Source organism: Hyla sarda, chromosome 6 (genome assembly GCF_029499605.1).
Source record: "Hyla sarda isolate aHylSar1 chromosome 6, aHylSar1.hap1, whole genome shotgun sequence".
Classification (NCBI taxonomy): Eukaryota; Metazoa; Chordata; class Amphibia; order Anura; family Hylidae; genus Hyla; species Hyla sarda.
Genome location: NC_079194.1, coordinates 284,929,542 through 284,955,769, shown reverse-complemented (window position 1 = coordinate 284,955,769; position 26,228 = coordinate 284,929,542). Strand labels below are relative to the sequence as shown.

Genomic DNA, 26,228 nt, shown 5'->3' with positions numbered 1-26,228 from the left:
CAATAAAATAATAAAAAAAAACTACAACTCCCATCATGCTCTTATCGAGCAAAAACAACTCCCATAATGCTGTGACAGCATACAAAACTACAACTCCCATTATGCTCTGACAGAGCAAAACCATCTCCCATAATGCTATGAAAACTACAACTCCCATCATGCTCTGATAGAGGATAACCAGCTCCCATAATGCTGTGAAAACTACAACTCCCATCATGTTCTGACAGAAAAACAAACTCCCATCATGCTTTGGCGAGGATAATCAACTTCCAACATGCTGTGAAAACTATAACTCCTATCATGCTCTGACAGAGAGAAACCAACTCCCATAATGCTATGAAAAATACGACTTCCATCATACTCTGACAGAGGATAACCAGCTCCCATAATGCTGTGAAAACTACAACTCCCATCATGTTCTGACTGAGAGAAACCAACTCCCATAATGCTGTGACAGCAGAAAATTACAACTCCCATCATGCTCTGACAGGAAAAACAACTCCCATAATGCTGTGACAGCATAAAAAACTACAACTCCCATCATGTTCTGACAGAGAAAAAAAACCTACTATAATGCTATGAAAACTACAACTTCCATCATGCTCTGACAGAAAAACAACTCCCATCATGCTCTGACGAGGATAATCAATTTCCATGATGCTGTGAAAACTACAACTCCTATCATGCTCTGACATAGAGAAAACCAACTCCCATAATGCTGACAGCAGAAAATTACAACTCCCATCAAGCGCTGACAGAGGAAAATCAACTTCCATGATGCGGTGAAAACTACAACTCCCATGATTTTCTGACAGAGAAAACCAACTCCCATAATGCTGTGGAGCAGAAAACTACAACTCCCATCATGTTATGACAGAAGAAAACAGCATGACGGAAGTTGTAATTTACAGCTGTCAGAGCATTATGAAAGATGTTGTTTTCAGCTGTCAGGGCATGATGGGTGTTCCTGTCTTTGGCTGCAGGAGTGTGATGGCAGTTTGGGCATGATAGGAGTTGTAGTTTTTAGGTGTCGTAGCATGATGGGAGTTTTCATTTCTATCTCTCAGGACATCATGGGAGTTGTAGCTTTTGACTGTTGGGGTACGACTGGGGTTGTTTTCCGCTGTTTGGACATGATAAGTTGCAATTTTCAGGTGTGGGAAGTGGGAGTTGTTTTTGGTCATCGGGTATGATGGGCGTTGTTTTCAAGGCATGATGAGAGTTGTCATTTTCAGCTTTGTCAGAGCATCATGGGAATTGTTGTTTTCGGCTGTTTGGTCATGGAGGTATGGGATTTGTTTTCAGCAAGCAGGACATGATGGTAAATGTTTTGCCTCGCAGAGCAGAATGGGAGTTGTTGTTTTCGGCTGGAGGGGCATGACAGGAGTTACGAATTTGCGCGATATTTCTGCTGAAATGTAATGCACATTTTGTTCAATGGGATTCCGCTGTCCCATTCAAACATCTAAAATTTCCACAATGGACATTCCACCGCGGAAATTACTCAAAAGGGGTACTCCACTGGAAAACATATATATATATATATATATATATATTTTTTAATCAACTGGTGCCAGAAAGTTAAACAGATTTGTAAATTACTTCTATTAAAAAATATTAATCCTTCCAGTACTTATCAGCTGCTGTTATTATCCACAGGAAGTTCTTTTCTTTTTGAATTTCCTTTCTGGCTGACCGCAGTGCTCTCTGATGACACCACTGTCCATTTTAGGAACTGTCCAGAGCAGGATAGGTTTTCTATGGGGATTTTCCCTTACTCTGGACAGTTCCTAAAATGGACAGAAGTGTCAGCAGAGAGCACTATGGTCAGGCAGAAAGGAAATTCAAAAAGAAAATAACTTCCTGTGGATCATACAGCAGCTGATAAGTACTGGAAGGATTAAGATTTTTTAATAGAAGTAATTTACAAATCTGTTTAAATTTCTGGCACCAGTTGATTAAATACATATTTTTTCCCCAGTGGAGTGCCCCTTTAAAGGACATGTCATCAAATTTTGCGGAATTCCGTTCAGAGCCCCACTAAAGTGAATGGAACCCTCAATTTGAGCGGAATCTGTGTTCTGGAAATGGTAATCCCGCTCAGGGCCCATGCGTATTCTGCAAAAATCTGGAATTTGAGCAGAAAAAGCAGAATTTCCACCATGTGAACGTAGCCCAGTGCTGCTAACGTTTCCCATGAATTCTCTGGCTGAGGGTGTGGCATTTGATCACTGCAACTGGTCTTCCAAATAGGCTGCTGCTGCTGGAGGTAAACTGATAAGACTCATGAGTGGGTTGGAATTAGTTCACCTTATGTGCAGTTTTGATGCCTTTTCGATTCGAAGTATGTTGTTTGAAGCAGTGTTTCCTGAACAGGGTGCCTCCAGCTGTTGCAAAACTACAACTCCCAGCATGCCCGGACAGCCGTAGGCTGTCCGGGCATGCTGGGAGTTGTAGTTTTGCAACAGCTGGAGGCACCCTGGTTGGGAAACACTGGTTTAGAGAAAGTGATTTTGACCTATAAGTGTTTCTATGAAGTTCTGACATCTTTAGGCTGTGTTCACACATTGAATTTTGATTTTCTTAGTAACCGTGTCTCAATGTATTTTCAGGTCGATCCTGTGAACCAGAATGACGCTGAAGCACTGATGACCCCAGGCAGGTATGTGGCCCAGGTATGTGGCCCTTGTTTTCCAGTCTTCTCAGAGCTGTTGGACGGGTTCCCCCATATACACAGTGTCGTCTGTAAACAGCGCCCTGTACGTCTCCTTCTTCCCAGTATTGAGTCTTATTATAGATCCTGCAATCCGATTCGAGTTCATCACAGGAACCTGTTTACCGTCTCCGCCGCCCGATTCATACGAAAGCATGCGGTCACATGATCGGTGGTGGTGAATCCTGTACAGGAAAACATCATTCCCTTTCCATCCTGCGCTGAACAATAACATTCACAGTGCAAAACAGCCACATGTGAGACGCCTAAACAGATGCAGCTGCAGCGTTACATAGCGAATCCTTAAGCTAGGACAGTGTTTCCCAACCAGCGTGCCTCCAGCTGTTGCAAAACTACAACTCCCAGCATGCCTGGACAGCTAAAGGATAGTGTTACCCAATTAGGGTGCCCATAGCTATTACAAAACTACAACTCCCAGCATGCCTGGACAGCTAAACGATAGTGTTTCCCAACCAGGGTGCCTCCAGCTGTTGCAAAACTACAACTCCCAGCATGCCTGGACAGCTAAAGGATAGTGTTTCCCAATTAGGGTGCCCATAGCTATTACAAAACTACAACTCCCAGCATGCCTGGACAGCCAAAGGAAAGTGTTTCCCAACCAGAGTGCCTCCAGCTGTTGCAAAATTACATCTCCCAGCATGCCTGGACAGCCAAAGGATAGTGTTTCCCAATCACGGTGCCTCCAGCTGTTGCAAGACTACATCTCCCAGCATGCCTGAACAGCCAAAGGATAGTGTTTCCCAATTAGGGTGCACATAGCTATTACAAAACTACAACTCCCAGCATGCCTGGACAGCTAAAGGATAGAGTTTGCCAACCAGGGTGCCTCCAGCTGTTGCAAAATTACATCTTCCAGCATTCCTGGACAGCTAAAGAACAGTGTTTCCCAATGAGGGTGTCCATAGCTATTACAAAACTACAACTTCCAGCATGCCGAGTCAGCAGAATGGCAGTGTTTCCCAATTAGAGTTCCCGTAGCTCTTGCAAAACTACAACTCCCAGCATGCCCGGACAGCCGAAGGCTATGGGCACCCTAATTGGTAATTACTGTCCTTTGGCTGTCCAGGCATGCTGGGAGTTGTAGTTTTGCAACAGCTGGAGGCACCCTCATTGGGAAACACTATCCTCTGGCTGTCCAGGCATGCTGGGAGTTGTAGTTTTGCACACTAATTGTTTTGCTAAACACTGTCCTAGGAAAATATTACCATTTTTAGATGTACAGCACAGACCTCAGGCTACAGATGTTACCAGATTTTATATTTGTTTCTTTTTCTCTTTTAACCCCTTAAGGACACAGCTCATTTTCATTATTAGTTTTTTTCCTCCTTGCATTTTAAGAGCCATAACTCTTCTTGTTCTCCATCCACAGACCCATATGAGGGCTTGTTTATTGCGGGATCAATTGCACTTTGCAACGACACCTTTTATTATACCATATTTTTTTTTTTTTTTTGGGGGGGGGGGGGGGGGGGGAGTAATTAAACTCCCCCCCCCCCACCCCCACACTTTAATTTTGCTACTTTTTGGGGTTTGGTTTTTATGCAGTGCACTTTACAGTAAAACCGATGTTACTTTTATTCTGTGGGTCAATACGATTAACCCCATAAGGACTCAATCACTCTTCAAGGGATTTTTCATTTTTGCACTTTTGTTTTTTAAATTGTCATAACTCTTTACATTTTCTGTCTACAGACCCATATAAGGGCTTGTTATTTGCGCCACCAATTGTACTTTGTAATGACATCAATCATCTATGGTGAAACGAAAAAAAAAAAAACATTATTTGTGGGGTGTAATTGAAATAAAACGAAACAAAAAAACTGTCATTTTGTAATTTTTGGGGGGCTTTTGTTTCTACAGTAAGCTTTTCGGTAAAAATGACACCTTATCTTTATTCTGTAGGTCCATATGATTACAATGATATTCAATTTATACAGGTTTTATTTTATGTTACTAGTTTAAAAAATATTATAACGTCTTGTACGAAAATTAGTGTGCTTAAAATTGTCCTCTTATGACCGCTATAACTTTTTTATTGTTCCGTATGGAATGTATCAGAGCTCATTTTTTGCGCCGTGATCTGTAGTTTTTATTGGTATCATTTTTGTTTTGATGGGACTTTTCGAGTGTGGATCGTGGGGACATTTCGTGTGGGATCATAAACATTATGTTTTAATAGATGGGACATTTCCACATGCGGCGATACCAGATGTTTTTTTATTTTTTTTATTTTACTTTTTTGGGGAAAAAGAGGGGCAATTACATTTTTGATTAGAAGGGAGCTTAAAAAAAAAAAAAAAAAAAAAATATATATATATATATATATTTTTTTTTTTACTTTTAAAGTCCCCATAGGGGATTTTTATATGCACCTGCACTTGCTTCATATCTGCGCCATATATGTACAATGCTATGTGCGGAGTAACACGCAGCAGCGCCGTACATTTATGGTGGTGTCCTTAAAGGGGTACTTCGGTGGAATAAAAAAAATTTCAAATCAACTGGTGCCAGAAAGTTACAGAGATTTGTAAATGACTTCTATTTAAAAATCTTAATCCTTCCAATACTTATCAGCTGCCGTTTACTATAGAGGAAGTTGTGTAGTTCTTTCCAGTCTGACCACAGTGCTCTCTGCTGACACCTCTGTCCATGTCAGGAACTGTCCAGGGCAGGAGAGATTTTCTATGGGGATATGCTTCTAATCTGGACAGTTCCTGACAGCTGATCCCCATAGCAAACCTCTCCTGCCCTGCTCAGTTCCTAAAATGGACAGAGGTGTCAGCAGAGAGCACTGTGGTCAGACAGGAAAGAAATACCAAAAGAAAAGAATTTCCTCTGTAGTATACAGCTGCTAATAAGTACTGGAAGGATTAAGATTTTGATTTGATTTGAAAACATTTGTTTTCCTCTTGTTTCCACCGGAGTTCTCCCTCCTAGGACCCCTTTACAGGAAGGAAACACCATAGATCCCTATGGTGCTATAAGTTTAGGTCAATAAAGTGTCGTTTTTACTCACTGGAATTCTCTTTTTCTTTAGTTTGCAGCAGCACCAATGGAGAAAACTGGGGTCTAAACGGGTCAGACTTCACCCCCACAGAGCCATGATGTGCAGGAACATGAAACAAACACAAGAGAAAAGTACACCATATAGCTACACCCAATCAATTACAAAGAATCATCTTTATTAGAAATTACAAAAATCACTTACAAGATGTCTAATCAGACAACAAAGAAACCCCCATAAAAACAGAGGCAGAAACCTGCCCTCCCACAACAGAGGGGGGGGGGGGGGGGGAGCCCCTCGGACCCCTCCCAGGACACCTGTATATTTCTCAAGATTCAAACACTGTCCCGGGAGGGGTCCGAGGGGCTCCCCCCCTGTTCTGGGAGGGCATGTTTATGCCTTTTCTCTTGTGTTTGTTGATCTGCTATATGGTACACGCAGTAGCACCCCCTGTTATTTGATATACACAGTGATCCCTCAACATACAAATAGTTTCAACATACAATGTTCTTTTCTGGACCATTGTAACTTGAAACCAGACTCAACATACAATGCTATGGGATCTGCGAAACGTGTCAATGGCTGGAAGAACCGACCAATCAGAATGGGCATTCACTGGTAAACCCCCTGTATTCCTAAAGTGTTTGCACTGACTGGTGTCTGGTAGCGCCCCCTACAGTACAGGGAGGTATTACATGTTCTGTACTACATGTTCTGTACTACTCTTTACCTGTATTACTGAAGTGCATTCACTAACTGGTGTCTGGTAGCGCCCCCTACAGTACAGGGAGGTGTTAGGCTGAGTTCACACAACGTTTTTCAAACACGGTAACCTTATACGGTTTTCCGCAAAAAAATGTATACGACCGTATCCGAAACCGTACGCATAGAGAATGCATTGTAAACCGTATTCCAAATGTTGTGTACGGTTGCATCCGTTTTGCCTCGGATACGGTTTTGCCGATTTTTCAACCGTAGGCAAACACGCTGTCGACCACGTTTTTGCCTCCGGTTGGAAAACCGTATGCAAACCGTATGCGGTTCTTTTAACATTGTTGTCTATGAGAACCGTACACAGAATTTCAGAATACGGTTGCACACGGTTTTTCTAATCCGTTTTTGGAGTTGACACATGCGCAGATTGGAATTTCAATAGAACAATAGTAACTTTATTAAATTGCTGGAAAACAAATTCCAACAAAATAGCAAAACCGTTGGCAAAAACTGACGCAAACGGATAGAACCGTACGGGGAAAAACCGTATACGTTATAATTTGGAGTCATATGGTTGCATGCGGTTTTTGCCATACGTTTTTTAGCGGAAAACCGTATACGGTAACCGTATTTGAAAAACGTGGTGTGAACCCAGCCTTACATGTTCTATACTCTTTACCTGTACCAGGGTTAGCTGCTCCTTTGGGCATCAGGTGAGGGCGGCTCCATTTTCCTTTTTTTTTTTAGGACATTGCGCGTTCTGTACAGGACCCTGAAAAAGCTTCTGTCCTCTACATAGACCAGTGTTTCCCAAAGAGGGTGCCTCCAGCTGTTGCAAAGAGGTGACACTGAAATAGAAAGTGACTTACAGCTCCCAGCAGATCTTTATTACTTTTATATGTAAGGATTTGCTTTATCTGTATTAGTTATCTACTTATTTTTCTTTAAAGGAGTATTCCCGCGCAAAATAATTTATCCCCTATCGCCCCCTCCATGTATCTCTATGGGGTACATGGAGGGGCGTGTCGGCCGCCGTGACGCCCCTTTCCAGCATACTGCTGTGGCCCCAGGAGATCCCGGGGGGCCCCAGCGCTCGGACCCCCCGCGATCTATAACTTATCCCCTATCCTTCGGATAGGGGATAAGTTATATTGCACTACAGAACTCCTTTAATCCTCACTTTTTCCTATTTTTGGATGACATTTTTATGGCTTCAGAACCAATAAGTTAGCGGGCGCTTTAAATCAATGAACTGCAGCGGCTTTTGTGGGGCCAGAGACCACCGCCCGCTTCTCTCCCCCTGCCTGTCCTGGGGTCCTCCCTAGTCCAACCACCACCGCCGCTGCCCCATTGCCTCCCCCATCCCCGGTTTTATAATTACCTGTTCTCGGGGCCCGGGGTCCGCACTACTTATGGCTCCGGTGGCATCCTGAGCTGTCACTGTGCACACTGATAGTGACGCCGCAGGAGCCAGAAGTAGCGCGGACCCTGGGCACAGGTAATTATAAAACCGGGGATGGGGGAGGCAACGGGGCAGCGGCAGCGGCGGTCTCTGGCCGGGTAGGTGGGGCGATACATTATCGGCAAGGTAATTGGAGATCCTAAGTCCCAGGGAACCCCTTTTACAGTTTGTGACCCTATCCTCATCTGAATTTTTATGCCACATCTCAATGTTGACATAGGCTGGGGCAACACATAAAAAATTACATACATTTTTACTGTAGATACTCTGTCCTTTAGTCCACAGCAGCAGCAACAATATATGTGCTGCTGCTGCGGGACATAAAGGAAAGTGTAATACAGCTGCATGATCCAAGAATTGTTCGCGTGTCCTTGTTGGCATGATCGCTGAGCCATGTCAAGGATCTTTAAATGAACACCAGTTAGTGAGATCCTGGCAGCAGTTGATTTGTCTTAAAAGGGCTCTGACCTTGTGTGGCCCCCCTGCTGGACTGTAAGGGCCCATTCACAATACGGAATTACAGAGCAGAATTTTAATTCTGCTTGAGGGAATGCAGAGAAGGAAATGTAGGTGGTATTAAAGAGGAAATTTAAGAGTGATTTGTTGCTGTTCAAAATGATCCAGAATTGGCGCTTATGTAGATGACAATCTGCAGTGGACGTAAGTGTCATCCCATAGACAAAGGGGACTTCTGATTTGGAGGTCATGAGTAAGCACCCTGCATGGTGCAAAAGGGCCCGTCCGCCATTGGCATCTTGGACCAATGCTCTCTGATCTATCAAAGAAAAATATGTCTGCTACCTGGTGGGTGCTGGGACCCCCCGCGATCTCTCCCTGGGAACGGGGCGTCATCCCTGCACAAAGCTGCGGCTGACACGCCCCCTCCATGTATCTCTATGGGAGAGCCGAATGGCTCTCCCATAGAGATACATGGAGGGGGTGTTTCAGACGCCGATTCCTGCAGGGTTGACACGCCCTGTTCCCAAGGAGACCTGGGGTCCCGTACAGGAGATAGTGGAGGGTCCCAGCGGTAGGACTCCCAGCAATCTAAAACTTAATATATATATATTTTTTTCTGCTTTGTATATCTCTTTTAATTAATTACAGCATAACAAGCTGATGATGGGTGGGTTGTGTGTGGGTGAGTGGGCATCCCTGGGACCCCCATTGATCATAATAATGGCGGAAAAATTTCTCCTTGCTGGTGGAGTGGCAGAGAGCACACTCAGTCATCGCTTTCAAGGTGGGGAGGAATAAAGTGGCATTGGGGGCTATGAAGGGGGATGATGAAATGGCAAAGGGGGGGGAGGAGATTGAAGGAGAAAAGAGGGGAGCATGATGCGGTACTGGGGGGATTGAAATGGCACAGGGGAGGATCAAAGGGGGGAATGCTGTGGCACAGGGGGTGGTCAAGGGGGGGGGATGAAATAGCACAGGGGTGGTCAAGGGGGGGGGGGGATGAAATGGCACAGGGGGTGGTCAAGGGGGGATGAAATGGCACAGGGGGTGGTCAATGGGGGGGATGAAATGGCACAGGGGGTGGTCAATGGGGGGGATGAAATGGCACAGGGGGTGGTCAATGGGGGGGATGAAATGGCACAGGGGGTGGTCAAGGGGGGGATGAAATAGCACAGGGGAGGGAGGATTAAGGGGGAGTAATGATGCGGTACATGGGCAATAAAGGGCGAGAAATGAAATTGCACTGGAGATGATAAAGGGGGAGGGGAATTAAATTGCATAGGAGGGAATGAAGGGGGTAATTAAATGGCACAGGGCATCAAGGGGGAATTATGTGGCAAGAGGGGAGGAATGTAGTGGCATTGGGGGGGATCAAGAGGGGGATGATAAAGGCACAGGGGGAAATGAAGGGGGGATGAAATGGCAAAGGGAAGTTGATGAAGTGGTTCAAGGGGAGGCAACGAAATGATACAGGAAATAAAGGGGAGGGGGGAATTAATTGACATGGGAAATAAGGGGGGGATGAAATGGCACAGGGGGATATGGAGGGAGGATGATGTCACAGGGAGTGATGTTATGGCGAGAGGGGTGGCATGGGGGATGAATGGGAGATGAAAAGGTACAGGGGGGAGTGATCAAGGGGAGATGAAGTGGTTCAAGTGGGGGGAGATGGATGAAGTGGTTCAGGGGGGGGGGTGAAGTGGTTTAAGGGGGGGGGGGGGGGGAATGAAGTGGTTCAAGGGGGGGTTGGGGGGAATGAAGTGGTTCAAGGGGGGGGGGGATGAAGTGGTTCAAGGGTGGGGGGGGGGGGGGGGGGTGAAGTAGCACAGCGGAGTAGCAGCCGCACTTGTAATGCCGGTACTGGATACTAAGCTATGTTTATGAGCTCTGCCCCACATCATGTCCCTATAGGATTTCTGTATAGATGAAGGGTATATACAGCAGGTGACTGGTTACATCATAACCGGAGCGGTACCGCACGACACACTGTACGGGTAGAGAGCTGTTGCATCATCTGGACCGGTCTTCCAAGAGGCGTGGCCTGCGCTGACAGTGGGCGGGGCCCAGCGGTTATATAGGGGAGCCCTGCACCGCTCGCTCAGACTCTATAGCGGGGACACCTGCAGGTGAGCGGCTCCTCCTCCGGTGTACGGCTGTGATCAGGGACCGGGAGCTCCGCTCCTCACCTCCGTCTTCTCTCTCCCGCAGACATGACACAGGACACGGTATTGGACATGAAGGACGTGGAGCTCAACGAGATGGACCCCGAGAAGCAGCCGATGGCGGCCGAGGACGGAGAGTCCCCGGTGGGCGGCGAGAAGAACGGGGTGATGAAGGTGAAGGAGGACGAGGAGGGCGGCAGCCGGGCGGTGAAGTTCACCGGGCTGTCCAAGGAGGAGCTGCTGAGGGTGGCGGGGACCCCGGGCTGGGTGCGGGTCCGCTGGGCGCTGCTCATCCTCTTCTGGCTGGGCTGGGCCGGGATGCTGGCCGGGGCCGTGGTCATCATCGTCCAGGCTCCGCGCTGCCGCCCGCTGCCCGCCATGGAGTGGTGGAACAAGGGGCCGCTCTACCAGATCGGGGACCCGGCCACCTTCCAGGACGGAGAGGGGAACGACGGCATCGGGGATCTGGCCGGTGAGTGCGATGATGTGTCATTCATACAATGTGCTGTGAACAGCTGAAGTGCCGGCACAATGACAGCTGACGTCACCGGAAGTCGCCCTGCCAGTAACGCGTCTGTTGCGTCAGCTACGTTACTAAGACGTATGTCTGCCCTCTGGTGGTCATGTACAGTAGTGTTCGCCTCCAGCTGTTGCAAAACTACAACTCCCAGCATGCCCGGACAGCCGAAGGCTGTCCGGGCATGCTGGGAGTTGTAGTTTTGCAGTAAGAACAATATAAAGGGCAAGAATTGCTGATTGTGGTCCAAATAGTGGAACAAAAATTAAAATCTTAATCCTTCCAGTACTTATCAGCTGCTGTATGATCCAGAGGAAGTTTTTTTTTCCTTTTAGAATTTACTTTGTCTGACCACAGTGCTCTCTGCTGACACCTTGGTCCGTGTCAGGAACTGTCCAGGTCAGGAACAAATCCCCATAGGAAACCTATCCTGCTCTGGACAGTTCCTGACACGGACAGAGGTGTCAGTAGAGAGCACTGTGGTCAGACTGGAAAGAACTACACAACTTCCTCTGGAGCATATAGTAGCGTATAAGTACTGGAAGGCATAAGATAAGTTTTCATATTCCGGAGTACTCCTTTAATTATCTTATGTCTTCCAGTACTTATAAGCTGCTGTATGCTCCAGAGGAAGTTGTGTAGTTCTTTCCAGTCTGACCACAGTGGTCTATGCTGACACCTCTGTCCATGTCAGGTACTGTCCAGAGCAGGATAGGTTTGCTATGTGGATTTGCTCCTGCTCTGGACAGTTCCTGACATGGACAGAGATGTCAGCAGAGAGCAATGTAGTCAGACTGGAAAGAACTACACAACTTCCTTTGGAACATACAGCAGCTTATTAGTACTGGAAGGCATTAGATAATTTAAAGGAGTACTCCGGGGATATGAAAACTTATCTCCTAGCCTAAGGATAGGATGGGAGGCACGTTTCAGATCATGGGGGGGGGGGGGGGGGACACACCTTCCATATGGGGCCCTGGCAATCCGCGGCAAGGGGGTGTGTCCGACCGCTGCGGCCAACATACCCCTCAATACATCTCAATGGGAGAGCCGGAGCGCTGCATTCAGGGATGTTTCAAGGGGGTATGTCAGCCGCAGCGACATGCGGTGGTCGATATGCACTAATTCGGCAAAGAGCCAGGGGCCCCGTACGGGAGATCTGGGGCGGTCCTAGCAGTCAGCCCCCCAGCGATCTTAAAACTGATCCCCCATCATTAGTATAGGGGATAAAGGGGTACTCCAGTGGAAAACACTTTTTTATTTTTTTTATTTTTATGAACTGGCTCCAGAAAGTTAAACATATTTGTAATTTACTTCTATTAAAAAAAAATCTTCACCCTTCCAGTACTTTTTAGCAGCTGTATGCTACAGAGGAAATTATTTTCTTTTTTACTTTTTTTATCTTGTCCACAGTGCTCTCTGCTGACACCTCTGTCCGTGTCAGGAACTGTCCAGAGCAGGAGAAAATGCCCATAGCAAACATATGCTGCTCTGGACAGTTCCTGACATGGACAGAGGTGTCAGCAGAGAGCACTGTGGACAAGACAAAAAACAAAATTCAAAAAAGAGAATTTTCTCTAGCATACAGCTGCTAAAAAGTACTGGAAGGGTAAAGATTTTTTAATAGAAGTCATTTACAAATTTATTTAACTTTCTGGCACCAGTTGACTTATAAAGACGTTAAAATTTTTTTTTTTACCCACCGGAGTACCCCTGTAAGTATTCATATCCCGGGTAATCCTTTAATAGAAGTAATTTTCAAATTTGTTTAAAAAAAAAAAAAAAAAAAAAAATATATATATATATATATTTTTTCTTATAAGATGTGAATAATGACTGTTAATGGACGTCCTAACAATAGCCTTGATGTGTTTTATCAATGATTAGGAATACAGCAACGACTGGACTTGCTCAGCACCCTAAAAGTGAAGGGTTTGGTAATAGGACCCCTGCATGTCACCACTAAAGACGACCCTTCAGGGACCGTGCTCAAGGATATCGACCCAAAATACGGAAACATAGACGGCTTCAAAAACCTGCTGGAAGCGGCTCGAAAGAAAAGTGAGTCAAGCGGACGTTATGGATAGTGCAGTGGTCTGCAAACTGTGGCCCTCCAGCTGTTGCAAAACTACAACGCCCAGCGTGCTGGGCGTTGTAGTTTTGCAACAGCTGGAGGGCCACAGTTTGGAGACCACTGCAGTAGTGATATCACGGATACGTCAGGAGTAGCCATCTCGGTGTATTAGAAAGTCACAGACAGATTGACCGTGGTGGTTTTCTATTTTCAGGTATTCAGATAGTTTTGGACCTCACCCCCAATTACCGAGGGGAAGACGTCTGGTTCAACGAGGAATTGAAGAAATCGGACAGCGTCTTGGTGACTCAAATACAGGTGAGCAGGACGAAGTGCATGACGAGTTTAAAGCGATGTTCACACGAGCGTAAAATGTGCGGAAAAAATAAATAAAATACCGGCGGACATTCCGCACACTTGGCAAAGCCGGCGGGCACTAGGGCCGCACGGAAATGTGCCGCCTCATAGACGGCAGGACTTGGCAGAGAGAATAGACTTGTCTATTCTTTTTGCGGACGCCGGAATCAGAATTTCTACGGGAGAAACGTCAGGCACAGAAATTCTTCAGTGTAAATAGTGCAGCAGAATCACATTGAAATCAATGGGCGTTTGCTGCAGCGGATTGTCCGTGTGGACATACCTCACAAGTGTGGACCCGGCCTAAGGCCATACAGCACTATACACAGGCCTGTCCATAGAATGGATCTATTGGGGTCATGTCTATGTGGATCCCATCATGGAGACCATATTAGTAGGTTGGAGTACTGCGGTGTAAGACACTTATCCCCTATTCTGCGGAAGATACTTATCCTAGGGGACAAGGGTCTGATTGCGGGGGTCTGACTGCTGGGACCCTCTGCGATCTCACGTATGGGGAACAAACATTTCTGCGGGTAATGCGAATGTCCCCCCCCAAATACAGTCCTATGGGAGAGGCGGGGAGGCATGAATGCATCTCTGCCTCTACCATAAAGATACATAGAGGGGGACGTTTTGGCTGTGGCGTCCTACTGCAGCCGACACTCCTCCTGCAGCCGACACTCCTCCTGCATGGAAGAGCTGGGGCCCCACACAGGAGATCGCGGGGGGGCCCAGCGCTTGAGATATAGAGGGGGACCCCATACAGGAGATCGCGGGGGGGGGGGGGGGCCCAGCGTTTGAGATACATAGAGGGGAGGCCCCATACAGGAGATCACGGGGGGCCCAGTGTTTTGAGATACATAGAGGGGGGGCCCCATACAGGAGATCGCAGGGGGGCCCAGCGTTTGAGATAACATAGAGGGGGGCGTGTCGGCCGCGGCGTCATCCTGCAGCCGACACTCCTGCATGGGAGAGCTGGGGCCCCATACAGGAGATCGCGGGGGGGCCCAGCCCCCTGCGATCAGGCACTTATCCTCTATCCTGCAGATTGGGGATAAATGTCTTACACTGCAGATCTCCTTTTAAAGGGGTACTCTGGTGGAAAACAATTTATTATTTTATCTTTAATCAACTGGTGCCAGAAAGTTAAACAGATTTGTAAATTACTTCTATTAAAAAATTGTAATCCTTCCATTACTTATTAGCGTCTTTCTACTACAGAGAAAGTTCTTTTCTTTTTGGATTTTTTTTTCTGTCCACGGTGCTCTCTGCAGACACCTCCTTTCTGTATCAGGAACTGTCCAGAGCAGGAGAGGTTTGCTAAGGAGATTTGCTTCTGCTTCCGACAGTTCCTGAAATGGACAGAGGTGTCAGCAGAGAGCACTGTGGACACAATAAAAAAAAACTTTCTCTGTAGTATACAGCAACTTATAAGTACTGGAAGGATAAATATTTTTTAATAGAAGTAATTTACGAATCTGTTTGACTTTCTGGCACCAGTTGATTTAAAAAAAAAAAAAAATTCCACCGGAGTGCCCCTTTAAAGGTTGTAATTCACATGCTGATTGGTTGCAAGAATACAACGTTCTTTGAGTCTCTTAATTTTTTTTTTTTATTCTTTTCCTTCAGGATGCGATGACTTTTTGGTTTGAACATGGCGTTGGAGGAATTTACCTAAGTGGATTTGAGAACATCCTGAATGTAAGTCCAGCGCTCTTCCCAATGTTTAGTCGTATGACAACCCCCGTCCAGTGGTAAAACTCTTCTGTTCTGACCTTTACAGCCAGGTGAACTCCTTCCGGAACTGAATAACATCACTGCTAACCACAGCACAGAGGGTAAAGCAAGGTGAGGATCTAGGACTGTGTTTCCCAACCAGTGTGACTCCAGCTGTTGCAAAACTACAACTCCCAGCACGCCTGGACAGCCAGGGTGCCTCCAGCTGTTGCAAAACTACAACGCCCAGCATGCCTGGACAGCCAGGGTGCCTCCAGCTGTTGCAAAACTACAACTCCCAGCTCGCCTGGACAGCCAGGGTGCCTCCAGCTGTTGCAAAACTACAGCTCCCAGCATGCCCGGACAGCCAAAGGCTGTCCGGGCATGCTGGGAATTGTAGTTTTGCAACAGCTGGAGGCACCCTGATAGGGAATACAATACATTTTTTTCATATAACAGCAATCTGTATTCAACATCCTAGATTGGTGTTTCCCAATCAGGGTGCCTCCAGCTGTTGCAAAACTACAATTCCCAGCATGCCCGGACAGCCTTTGGCTGTCCGGGCATGCTGGGAGTTGTAGTTTTGCAACAGCTGGAGGCACCCTGGCTGTCCAGGCATGCTGGGAGTTGTAGCTTTACAACAGCTGGAGGCACCCTGGCTGTCCAGGCGTGCTGGGAGTTGTAGTTTTGCAACAGCTGGAGGCACCCTGGCTGTCCAGGCATGCTGGGAGTTGTAGTTTTGCAACAGCTGGAGGCAACCAATCTAGGATGTTGAATACAGATTGCTGTTATATGAAAAAAATGTATTGTATTCCCTATGTACAGAATAGGGGAAAAGTGTATAATCGCTGGGGGTCCGACTGCTAGGACCCCTTGTGATTTCCTGTACAGGGCTCGACTCTTGCCCCTGAACTTGCCATTCAGCTGCTTTTTTTCCCCTGAGAAGCGGCGAGAGCCCGGCCCCCTTACAGGAGATCGCAGGGGTTACCAGTAGAGATGAGCGAACTTACAGAAAATTCGATTCGTCACGAACTTCTCGGCTCGGCAGTTGATGACTTTTCCTGCATAAATTAGTTCAGCTTTCCGGTGCTCCCATGGGCTGGGAAAGGTGGATACAGTCCTAGGAAAGAGTCTCCTAGGACTGTATCCACCTTTTCCAGCCCACCGGAGCACCGGAAAGCTGAACTAATTTATGCAGGAAAAGTCATCAACTGCCGAGCCGAGAAGTTCGTGACGAATCGAATTTACTGTAAGTTCGCTCATCTCTAGTTACCAGCGGTCGGACCCCCCCTGCAATTAGACAGGGATCCCCAATCCTGTGGCTATTATTTTTTTCTTTTTCACTGGATAAACCCCTTTAATTATCCCGGTCATGAAGAATTGCTGCTACGAGTGGGCATAGGCAGGGGCTCACTCTAGAGTCGGTAATCGACGGATCCGCAACGTAAAATACGCTGCGGATCTGTTACATGTGACCCTACCCATAAAGGGGTACACCGGTTGAAAACTTTTATTTTTTATTTTTTTGTTTTTTTAATCAACTGGTGCCAGAAAGTTTAAACAGATTTGTAAATCACTTCAATTAAAAAAAAAAAAATCTTAATCCTTCCAGTACTTATTAGCTGCTGAATACTACAGAGGAAATTCTTTTCTTTTTGGAACACAGAGCTCTCTGCTGACATCACGAGCACAGTGCTCTCTGCTGACATCTCTGTCCATTTTAAGAACTGTCCAGAGTAGGAGAAAATCCCCATAGCAAACATATGCTGCTCTGGAGAGTTCTTAAAATGGACAGAGATGTCTGTAGAGAGCACTGTGGTCATGATGTCGGCAGAGAGCACTGTGGTCATGATGTCGGCAGAGAGCACTGTGGTCATGATGTCGGCAGAGAGCACTGTGGTCATGATGTCGGCAGAGAGCACTGTGGTCATGATGTCGGCAGAGAGCACTGTGGTCATGATGTCGGCAGAGAGCACTGTGGTCATGATGTCGGCAGAGAGCACTGTGGTCATGTCGGCAGAGAGCACTGTGGTCATGATGTCGGCAGAGAGCACTGTGGTCATGATGTCGGCAGAGAGCACTGTGGTCATGATGTCGGCAGAGAGCACTGTGGTCATGATGTCGGCAGAGAGCACTGTGGTCATGATGTCGGCAGAGAGCACTGTGGTCATGATGTCGGCAGAGAGCACTGTGGTCATGATGTCGGCAGAGAGCACTGTGGTCATGATGTCGGCAGAGAGCACTGTGGTCATGATGTCGGCAGAGAGCACTGTGGTCATGATGTCGGCAGAGAGCACTGTGGTCATGATGTCGGCAGAGAGCACTGTGGTCATGATGTCGGCAGAGAGCACTGTGGTCATGATGTCGGCAGAGAGCACTGTGGTCATGATGTCGGCAGAGAGCACTGTGGTCATGATGTCGGCAGAGAGCACTGTGGTCATGATGTCGGCAGAGAGCACTGTGGTCATGATGTCGGCAGAGAGCACTGTGGTCATGATGTCGGCAGAGAGCACTGTGGTCATGATGTCGGCAGAGAGCACTGTGTTCCAAAAAGAAAAGAATTTCCTCTGTAGTATTCAGCAGCTATTAAGTAGTGGAAGGTAGGGATCGACCGATTATCGGTATGGCCGATATTATCGGCCGATAATCACGATTTTGGGCATTATCGGTATCGGCAATTATCTTGCCGATAAGCCGATAATGCCCCGCCCCCCCCGCACCGCCCGCACAGCGACCGCCACCCCCTCGACCCGCCGCACCGCACCTCCGACCCACCGCACCGCACCGCGTCGCACCCCCCACCGTGATGCTGGGCGGTATACCGGTATGGATTTTTTCCCATACCGCTATACCGGTCGGGCCCCTCCCCCACCCTCCGAGTGAATAAAAAAATTAAACTTACCTGTAATGGGGGTGGTCCAGGCCATCCTTCCTTCATGTAGTGTCCGGGGGCGTTCCGGGTGGAGGGTGGTCTGGTCAGGGCTGTCCTCCACTCCGGGCAGGCTCCGGCCTAGTACGCTGCATAGACGCCGCTACGCTGTGACGTCAGGTGCGTCGCTGCGCACGGGCGTCACTGCGCAGCGACGTCTATGCAGCGTACTAGGCCGGAGCCTGCCCGGAGTGGAGGACAGCCCTGACCAGACCACCCTCCACCCGGAACGCCACCGGACACTACAGGAATGATGGATGGATGGCCCGGAGCACCCTGGCAGGTAGGGGAGAGTAGCGGGTGGCGGCGGCGGCCTATGGCCCCGCAAAAGCCACTGCAGATCATTGATTTAAATCAATGATCTGCAGCGGTGTCGCAGGGGGTTAAATAGCCGATGACTTATACCGGAATATCGGTATAAGTTATCGGCTATCGGCCCTAACCTGCACCGATTATCGGTATCGGCCCTAAAAAAACGATATCGGTCGATCCCTAGTGGAAGGATTAAGATTTTTGAATAGAAGTAATTTTCAAATGTGTTTAACTTTCTGGCACCAGTTGATATAAAAAATAAAATAAAAAAATAAAAATACATTTCCACCCTTTAAGAGGGGATCCCTAGCAAAGGGGAATTAGTCCCAGAGGGGCTGCGGCCCTAAGGGAAATTTGTTTTTCGATAATGTGCATGGGAGGAGACGGTGCGTTCACGTTACATAATATCTGCTCGGCCGCTGGTGATATCAATTGGCACTAGGACCGTGCAGACCTGAACCATCCTCATTGGCTTTCCCTGCACTCCGTACAGCCCTAATATTCATGTGTATGGGGGGGGGGGGGTCAGAAGAGAGCGGTTTTGGCCAATAAATCCCATGTGTATGAAAACCTTCTGGACCGATATATTGTGTTTTTCCTTCGGTAGGGTGCTGCTCATCTCCTCTGTGGAGTCAGTCAGCAGCGATATACTGGGGATCCTCAATGACTCTTCCTCTGGCATTTTAAGCACCAGCTATTTGTTGGGTAAAGGCAATGAAAGTGACGGCACTATCGGGGAACGCGTCAGGCAATACAAGAACGTTACTGGTGAAGAGGACAAGATCCTCTGGGCGGTAAGCACTCCCATTGTGGACATGAAGGTGTAAGCGGATGAGAACAATTTGACCCATCTAGTCAGCCCAATATTCTTATGAATGGTTCCAGGCCCTATCTTATATGAAGGATAGCCTTATGCCTATCTCTATCTTATATGAAGGATAGCCTTATGCCTACCTCTATCTTATATGAAGTATAGCCTTATACCTATCCCTATCTTATATGAAGGATAGCCTTATACCTATCCCTATCTTATATGAAGGATAGCCTTATGCCTATCTCAATCTTATATGAAGGATAGCCTTATACCTATCCCTATCTTATATGAAGGATAGCCTTATGCCTATCCCTATATTATATGAAGGATAGCCTTATGCCTATCCCTATATTATATGAAGGATAGCCTTATGCCTATCTCAATCTTATATGAAGGATAGCCTTATGCCTATCTCTATCTTATATGAAGGATAGCCTTATGCCTATCTCTATCTTATATGAAGGATAGCCTTATACCTATCCCTATCTTATATGAAGGATAGCCTTATGCCTATCCCTATATTATATGAAGGATAGCCTTATGCCTATCTCAATCTTATATGAAGGATAGCCTTATGCCTATCTCTATCTTATATGAAGGATAGCCTTATGCCTATCTCTATCTTATATGAAGGATAGCCTTATACCTATCTCTATCTTATATGAAGGATAGTCTTATACCTATCTCTATCTTATATGAAGGATAGCCTTATGCCTATCTCTATCTTATATGAAGTATAGCCTTATGCCTATCCCTATCTTATATGAAGGATAGCCTTATACCTATCCCTATCTTATATGAAGGATAGCCTTATGCCTATCCCTATCTTATATGAAGGATAGCCTTATACCTATCCCTATCTTATATGAAGGATAGCCTTATGCCTATCTCTATCTTATATGAAGGATATCCTTATACCTATCTCTATCTTATATAAAGGATAGCCTTATGTCTATCCCTATCTTATATGAAGGATATAATTATGTCTATCCCTATCTTATATGAAGGATAGCCTTATGCCTATCTCTATCTTATATGAAGGATAGCCTTATACCTATCCCTATCTTATATGAAGGATAGCCTTATGCCTATCCCTATATTATATGAAGGATAGCCTTATGCCTATCTCAATCTTATATGAAGGATAGCCTTATGCCTATCTCTATCTTATATGAAGGATAGCCTTATGCCTATCTCTATCTTATATGAAGGATAGCCTTATGCCTATCCCTATCTTATATGAAGGATAGCCTTATTCCTATCCCTATCTTATATGAAGGATAGCCTTATGCCTATCTCTATCTTATATGAAGGATAGCCTTATGCCTATCTCTATCTTATATGAAGGATAGCCTTATGCCTATCCCTATTTTATATGAAGGATAGCCTTATGCCTATCCCTATCTTATATGAAGGATAGCCTTATGCCTATCCCTATCTTATATGAAGGATAGCCTTATACCTATCCCTATCTTATATGAAGGATAGCCTTATACCTATCCCTATCTTATATGAAGGATAGCCTTATGCCTATCCCTATCTTATATGAAGGATAGCCTTATACCTATCCCTATCTTATATGAAGGATAGCCTTATACCTATCCCTATCTTATATGAAGGATAGCCTTATGCCTATCCCTATCTTATATGAAGGATAGCCTTATACCTATCCCTATCTTATATGAAGGATAGCCTTATGCCTATCTCAATCTTATATGAAGGATAGCCTTATGCCTAGGGGTGTGAATCGCCAAGAATTTGGCGATTCGATTCGAATCGCGATACCAGTGTGGCGATTCGATATATCGCGATACCGTCTAGGTGACGATACATCGCGATATATCGCCCACCTGGGAGCATTCATAGATCCCAATAGACGCCGCTGTCAGCTTTGACAGCGGCGATCTAGTACTCCGGCGCGCACTTTTCTCATGTTATCCCGGGCTGCAAAATAAAATAAAACGCACTTTATCTTACCTGCCAACGAGCCCGCGGAGCTCCGGTACAGGTGTTCGGTCCCCGGGCTGTATTCTTCTTACTTCCTGTTAGTCCGGCACGTCACATGGAGCTTCAGCCTATCACCAGCGGAGGCGGGACATCTCTGCGGCCAGTGATAGGCTGAAGCTCCATGTGACGTGCCGGACTAACAGGAAGAAGAATACAGCCCGGGGACCGAACACCTGTACCGGACTGTACCGGAGCTCCGCGGGCTCGTTGGCAGGTAAGAAAAGTGCGTTTTATTAAAAATTCCACATCCCTAAAAGAATCGATTCAAAAATATTTTGAATCGATTCTGTATCGGCAAATGAAAAATCGCGATTATCGCGAGAATCGATTTTTTCTTACATCCCTACTTATACCTATCCCTATCTTATATGAAGGATAGCCTTATTCCTATCCCTATCTTATATGATGGATAGCCTTATGCCTATCTCTATCTTATATGAAGGATAGCCTTATGCCTATCCCTATCTTATATGAAGGATAGCCTTATGCCTATCTCTATCTTATATGAAGGATAGCCTTATGCCTATCCCTATTTTATATGAAGGATAGCCTTATGCCTATCCCTATCTTATATGAAGGATAGCCTTATACCTATCTCTATCTTATATGAAGGATAGCCTTGTTCCTATCCTTATCTTATATGAAGGATAGCCTTGTTCCTATCCTTATCTTATATGAAGGATAGCCTTATGTCTATCCCGATCTTATATGAAGGATAACCTTATACCCATCTCTATATTATACGAAGGATAGCCTTATACCTATCTCTATCTTATATGAAGGATAACCTTATACCTATCTCTATATTATATGAAGGATAGCCTTATATCTATCTCTATCTTATATGAAGGATAACCTTGTTCCTATCCTTATCTTATATGAAGGATAGCCTTATGTCTATCCATATCATATATGAAGGATCCACCCCACTGGACCACCAGGGATGGGATAAAGGCACCTTTAGACGCCGCTGTCACCTTTTGACAGCTGTGATCTAAAGGGTTAATAGCTGGCCACGGCGATTGCTGCATATCTATGAACGCTGGCCCTCAGCTACAAGAATCAACTGGGGGCCGGCTGGTATGAGTCGGGAGCCTTGGTCATACCTGCTTAACGGCACATGGAAGTGTATACAGGTCTATGGTCGTTAAGGGGTTAAACTCCTTCGCTGGATTTGCAGCTCCCACTTCTGCAGGATGGCAATTCCATGCATCCACTACTCTGTTTATGGGTTTTCCATAGAACCACCAGCTCCTGTTTTTTTTTTTTTTTTTTCCATCCTCTATAGAAGTATTAATGCGTATAATGATTTTTTTTTGTCCCCTATAGATCAGACCACGTTTAGGTCACATGGCTTCCGTGGTGAAGGAGAACCTGTTGCGTGTCTATCAGCTCCTGCTCTTCACTCTCCCGGGAACACCTTTAACTTTGTACGGGGATGAGATTGGACTCAAAGATTTGCCCGGACAGGTAAGGGATCACTCTGGTGTCTTTTTTAGCATTTATTAGTGTTGGGATTAACCAAATGGAAAAAATTCCGTCTCTGAACAGGCCTGGGCAGGGAGCCTTAATCCGCCCTTGTCTGCACATTGTTACTGACGTGTTGTCTTCTCCTCAGCCGGCACATGGCACATACATGCAGTGGAATTATGGCAAGAATCATGGGTTCTCTGAAGGCTCAGTGAGAGAAGCAAATCCGCTAAATGCAAACGTTACATTTGAGGTACGGAATAGAAACATTGCAAGTCCTTGGCTTAGTATTTCCCAACCAGAGGGCCTCTAGCTGTTGCAAAACTACAACTCCCAGCATGCCCGGACAGCCGTTGGCTGTCCGGGCATGCTGGAAGTTGTAGTTTTGCAACAGCTGGAGGCACCCCGTTTGGGAAACACTGCCTTGGCTTGTCCTTCTGGTTTTTAAAAATGCCGTCAATTTCCCTAGTTCTATCTAATCTGTGTGCCTAGGATTTTGACTGCCATTACTATTGCCAGTCTGCTCGGTTCATTCCTTGCATTGCGTACATGGGCAGATCTGCCATTCAGGAGTCTAAGAAAGTAGAGATGAGCGAACTTACAGTAAATTCGATTCGTCACGGACTTCTCGGCTCGGCAGTTGATGCCTTATCCTGCATAAACTAGTTCAGCTTTCAGGTGAGCCCGTGGGCTGATAAAGGTGGATACAGTCCTAGGAGACTCTTTCCTAGGATTGTATCCACCTTTTAAACTGCACATCCAGACCCTTACCACCTCCACCTTAAGCATTTCTGTATTCTGCTCCTTTTTCCACTTGGACTCAACTAAACTGATACATGCCATTATCTCCCAGGGCTGGGCTACTGCAACATCCCCCTCTGTTGCCTTCCAAACACTCTTGCTTAGCCTAAGCCAGCAGACTTTTGGTACTAGGGAGCCATTGACTGTGATGGCATTTATCAACTCACCTAGGGAATGTTTTGATTGAGGGGGATCAGGCCGCAGTGATCTCCAGAATGGGGTTCCTGCGCTCCCATAGACAGTGCATGAAGTGAATGCGTTCTCCTGCTATGGACTTCATCGTGGGTAGGTCTGGAAAAGGGGATACGTTGTTAAATGTCCCAGTGGTCAGTGTGTCCCAACCAGAGTGCAAAACTACAATTCCAAGCATGCCCGGACAGCCAACGGCTGCCCAATGCACAGGATAGGTGCTCAATTATTATTCGTGCTAGTAACCTAAGTACTTGTTGTCTACAATCGATGCCCTTTGTTCCTTCCCTGAAATCTGCTAACACAACATTTCCCTATCCTTGCCGTCTTGCATTCTGTACAGACTTTATCCCCCCTCCCTGACTCAGCCGATTTTATTGTTTGCTCGTAATCCTGCGGCGGCCTTCTCTTGGCAACAACCTTTGCCCTACTTAGCAACGCAGCTGCAGTCGAGCGAAAGAACATTGAGTACTAGATTAAAATGCCTGCGCACTTATTTCACACTGTCATCAGCAATGATCCTACAATGCAAAAAATATACATTTTATTTTTACTTTATTTTATTTTTTAATTTTTTTATTTTCATTTTATTTAATTTAAACGAAAATAAAATCAAAATAAATAAAATGCAAAAAATAAAACATTAAATTAAAAATATATTTTTATTTAATTTAAATAAAAATAAAATTAAAAACAATAAAAAAATAGTACAATTATTTAAAAAAATTATTTATTTTATGTACGGTATTTATATTTCTCTTTTGTCTCTAGGCTCAGGAAGGAAATAAAGCTTCACTACTCAATCTTTATAAGCGCCTGAGTGAGTTGCGGGGGAAAGAGCGGTCACTCCTTCACGGCAACTTCACACTACTCCACCACGATGACAGAGCGCTAGCTTTTGCGCGAATTTGGGACCAGAATGAAAGATACGTGACAGTAGTGAACTTTGCAGAGGTGGAGACGGAGGTGTCTGTTCCGCACGAACATATACCAGAGCAATGTTCGGTGGTTTTAAGCTCTGATTCCGAGCGCAAAGAAGGGAGCAGCGTTTCCGTAAGGAGGCTGAAAGTAGCGGCGGGGGAGGCCTTACTGCTCAAGTATCCATACAGTCCATAAGGAAACCTCTGCTAGCGGAGTAGTACTCACACATTCCATATTCTGACCCTAGTTTTTCCACTCCACGAGGCACAGTGTTAGCCCCCTTTGCCAAAACCCCCTTTATATACTCTCCCCTCCCTTTCATTGCAGTATATAGAGTCCATTGCACTGAGACCACCACCATTTAGGTGTAAAACGTATCGAGCACGAGGGTCTTCAAACGCGTTAACAGCAATAAGTGTCGTGTGCTTTCTCGGGTTGTGAACAGTTAATGCTGTGTGCACACACTTGTGGATGAATGCTTGTTTCATACAGATAATATAGTATTGTGTCTAACTGACCCTTGGGTGTTTTTTTTGGGGAGGGAGTGATAAAAGGGGGGGGCGGGCAAAAGAATTCAGGTCAGAAAATGTCTCCTTTTAATAAAAGTAGTTTACATTTGGGTTGATATCGCTGTGGTTGTTTTGCTTTCTTCTGTTCACAATTTAAGAACTTCCTTGATCTCCAGAAAAGCAATCCCCCTTACCGAGGACCGGATTTAGTTGGGGCGGATTTTTAGAAGAACATTCCTCACAAAAAAAAAAAATAAAACCCTTAAAGGGGTACTCCGATGGAAGAAATGTTTTCAAATGAACTGGTGCCAGAAAGTTATAGGCCGGCATTTAGCATTGTGTTTACCCTTTTTTCCTGTCTCCTTTTTTTTTTTTTTTTGCGCCTTTTTGGTTTACACATTTCTGCTGATTTTGAGTTGTAATCCACTGATTTCGGCAGTACGCACAATATGGATGGGTTTTATGAATTGCGCCTTTTTGTGAAAAGGTGCAAAAAAGGCGCAAGGCCAGCAAAAAGTGTCTAAAAGTACACCAGCCCAGACTTAGCTTTTTGGTGTATGTGAAGAGTAACACTTCGGAAAATGTGACCTGCACAAACTTTAGGAAATGCTGTGACTATTTAATACATTTGTTGTTCCTACACATCACCAGCACATAAAAAAAAAAAAAAAAAAAAGTAGAAATATGCTTCACTTACACCTACAATGATAAATGCCGGCCCTTGAGACTTGTAAATTACTTCTACATAAAAATCTTAATCCTTCCAGTACTTATCAGCTGCTGTATGCTCCAGAGGAAGTTGTGTAGTCCTTTCCAGTCTGACCACAGTGCTCTCTGCTGACACCTCTGTCCATGTCAGGAACTGTCCAGAGCAGGAGCAAATCCCCATAGAAAACCCCCCCTCCTGTGGTTTTCTTAATTTCCTCATTTTTGGTTGTGCTTAACATTTTATTAAAAAAAAAAACAAAGTTGCTACAAAGTACAATTGGTCGCACAAAAACAAGCCCTCTGGGTCTGTGGATGAAAAAAAAATTAGTTGTCTCTTAGAAGGTGAGGAGGAAAAATATTTACACA

The 26,228-nt window shown here is 45.7% G+C and overlaps 1 protein-coding gene across 3 annotated transcripts in view; it reads left to right on the top strand.

Annotated features, from left to right (window-relative positions):
- Positions 1–25,162, top strand: part of SLC3A2 (solute carrier family 3 member 2) — a 54,210-nt gene extending 29,048 nt beyond the window's left edge. Inside the window, exons 2-11 of one of the 3 annotated variants that reach the window (XM_056527554.1) lie at positions 2,613–2,662; positions 10,582–11,007; positions 12,940–13,113; positions 13,341–13,444; positions 15,116–15,187; positions 15,270–15,334; positions 19,051–19,237; positions 22,594–22,734; positions 22,883–22,987; positions 24,496–25,162. In XM_056527554.1, coding sequence (XP_056383529.1) covers positions 10,584–11,007; positions 12,940–13,113; positions 13,341–13,444; positions 15,116–15,187; positions 15,270–15,334; positions 19,051–19,237; positions 22,594–22,734; positions 22,883–22,987; positions 24,496–24,840 — 1,617 coding nt within the window. In that variant the 5' untranslated portion in view covers positions 2,613–2,662; positions 10,582–10,583 and the 3' untranslated portion in view covers positions 24,841–25,162. Of the gene's footprint in view, positions 1–2,612; positions 2,663–10,311; positions 11,008–12,939; positions 13,114–13,340; positions 13,445–15,115; positions 15,188–15,269; positions 15,335–19,050; positions 19,238–22,593; positions 22,735–22,882; positions 22,988–24,495 lie in introns of those variants that run through there. The other 2 variants (XM_056527553.1, XM_056527552.1) reach the window with 2 other exon arrangements.
- The last annotated feature ends 1,066 nt before the right edge of the window (positions 25,163–26,228 follow it).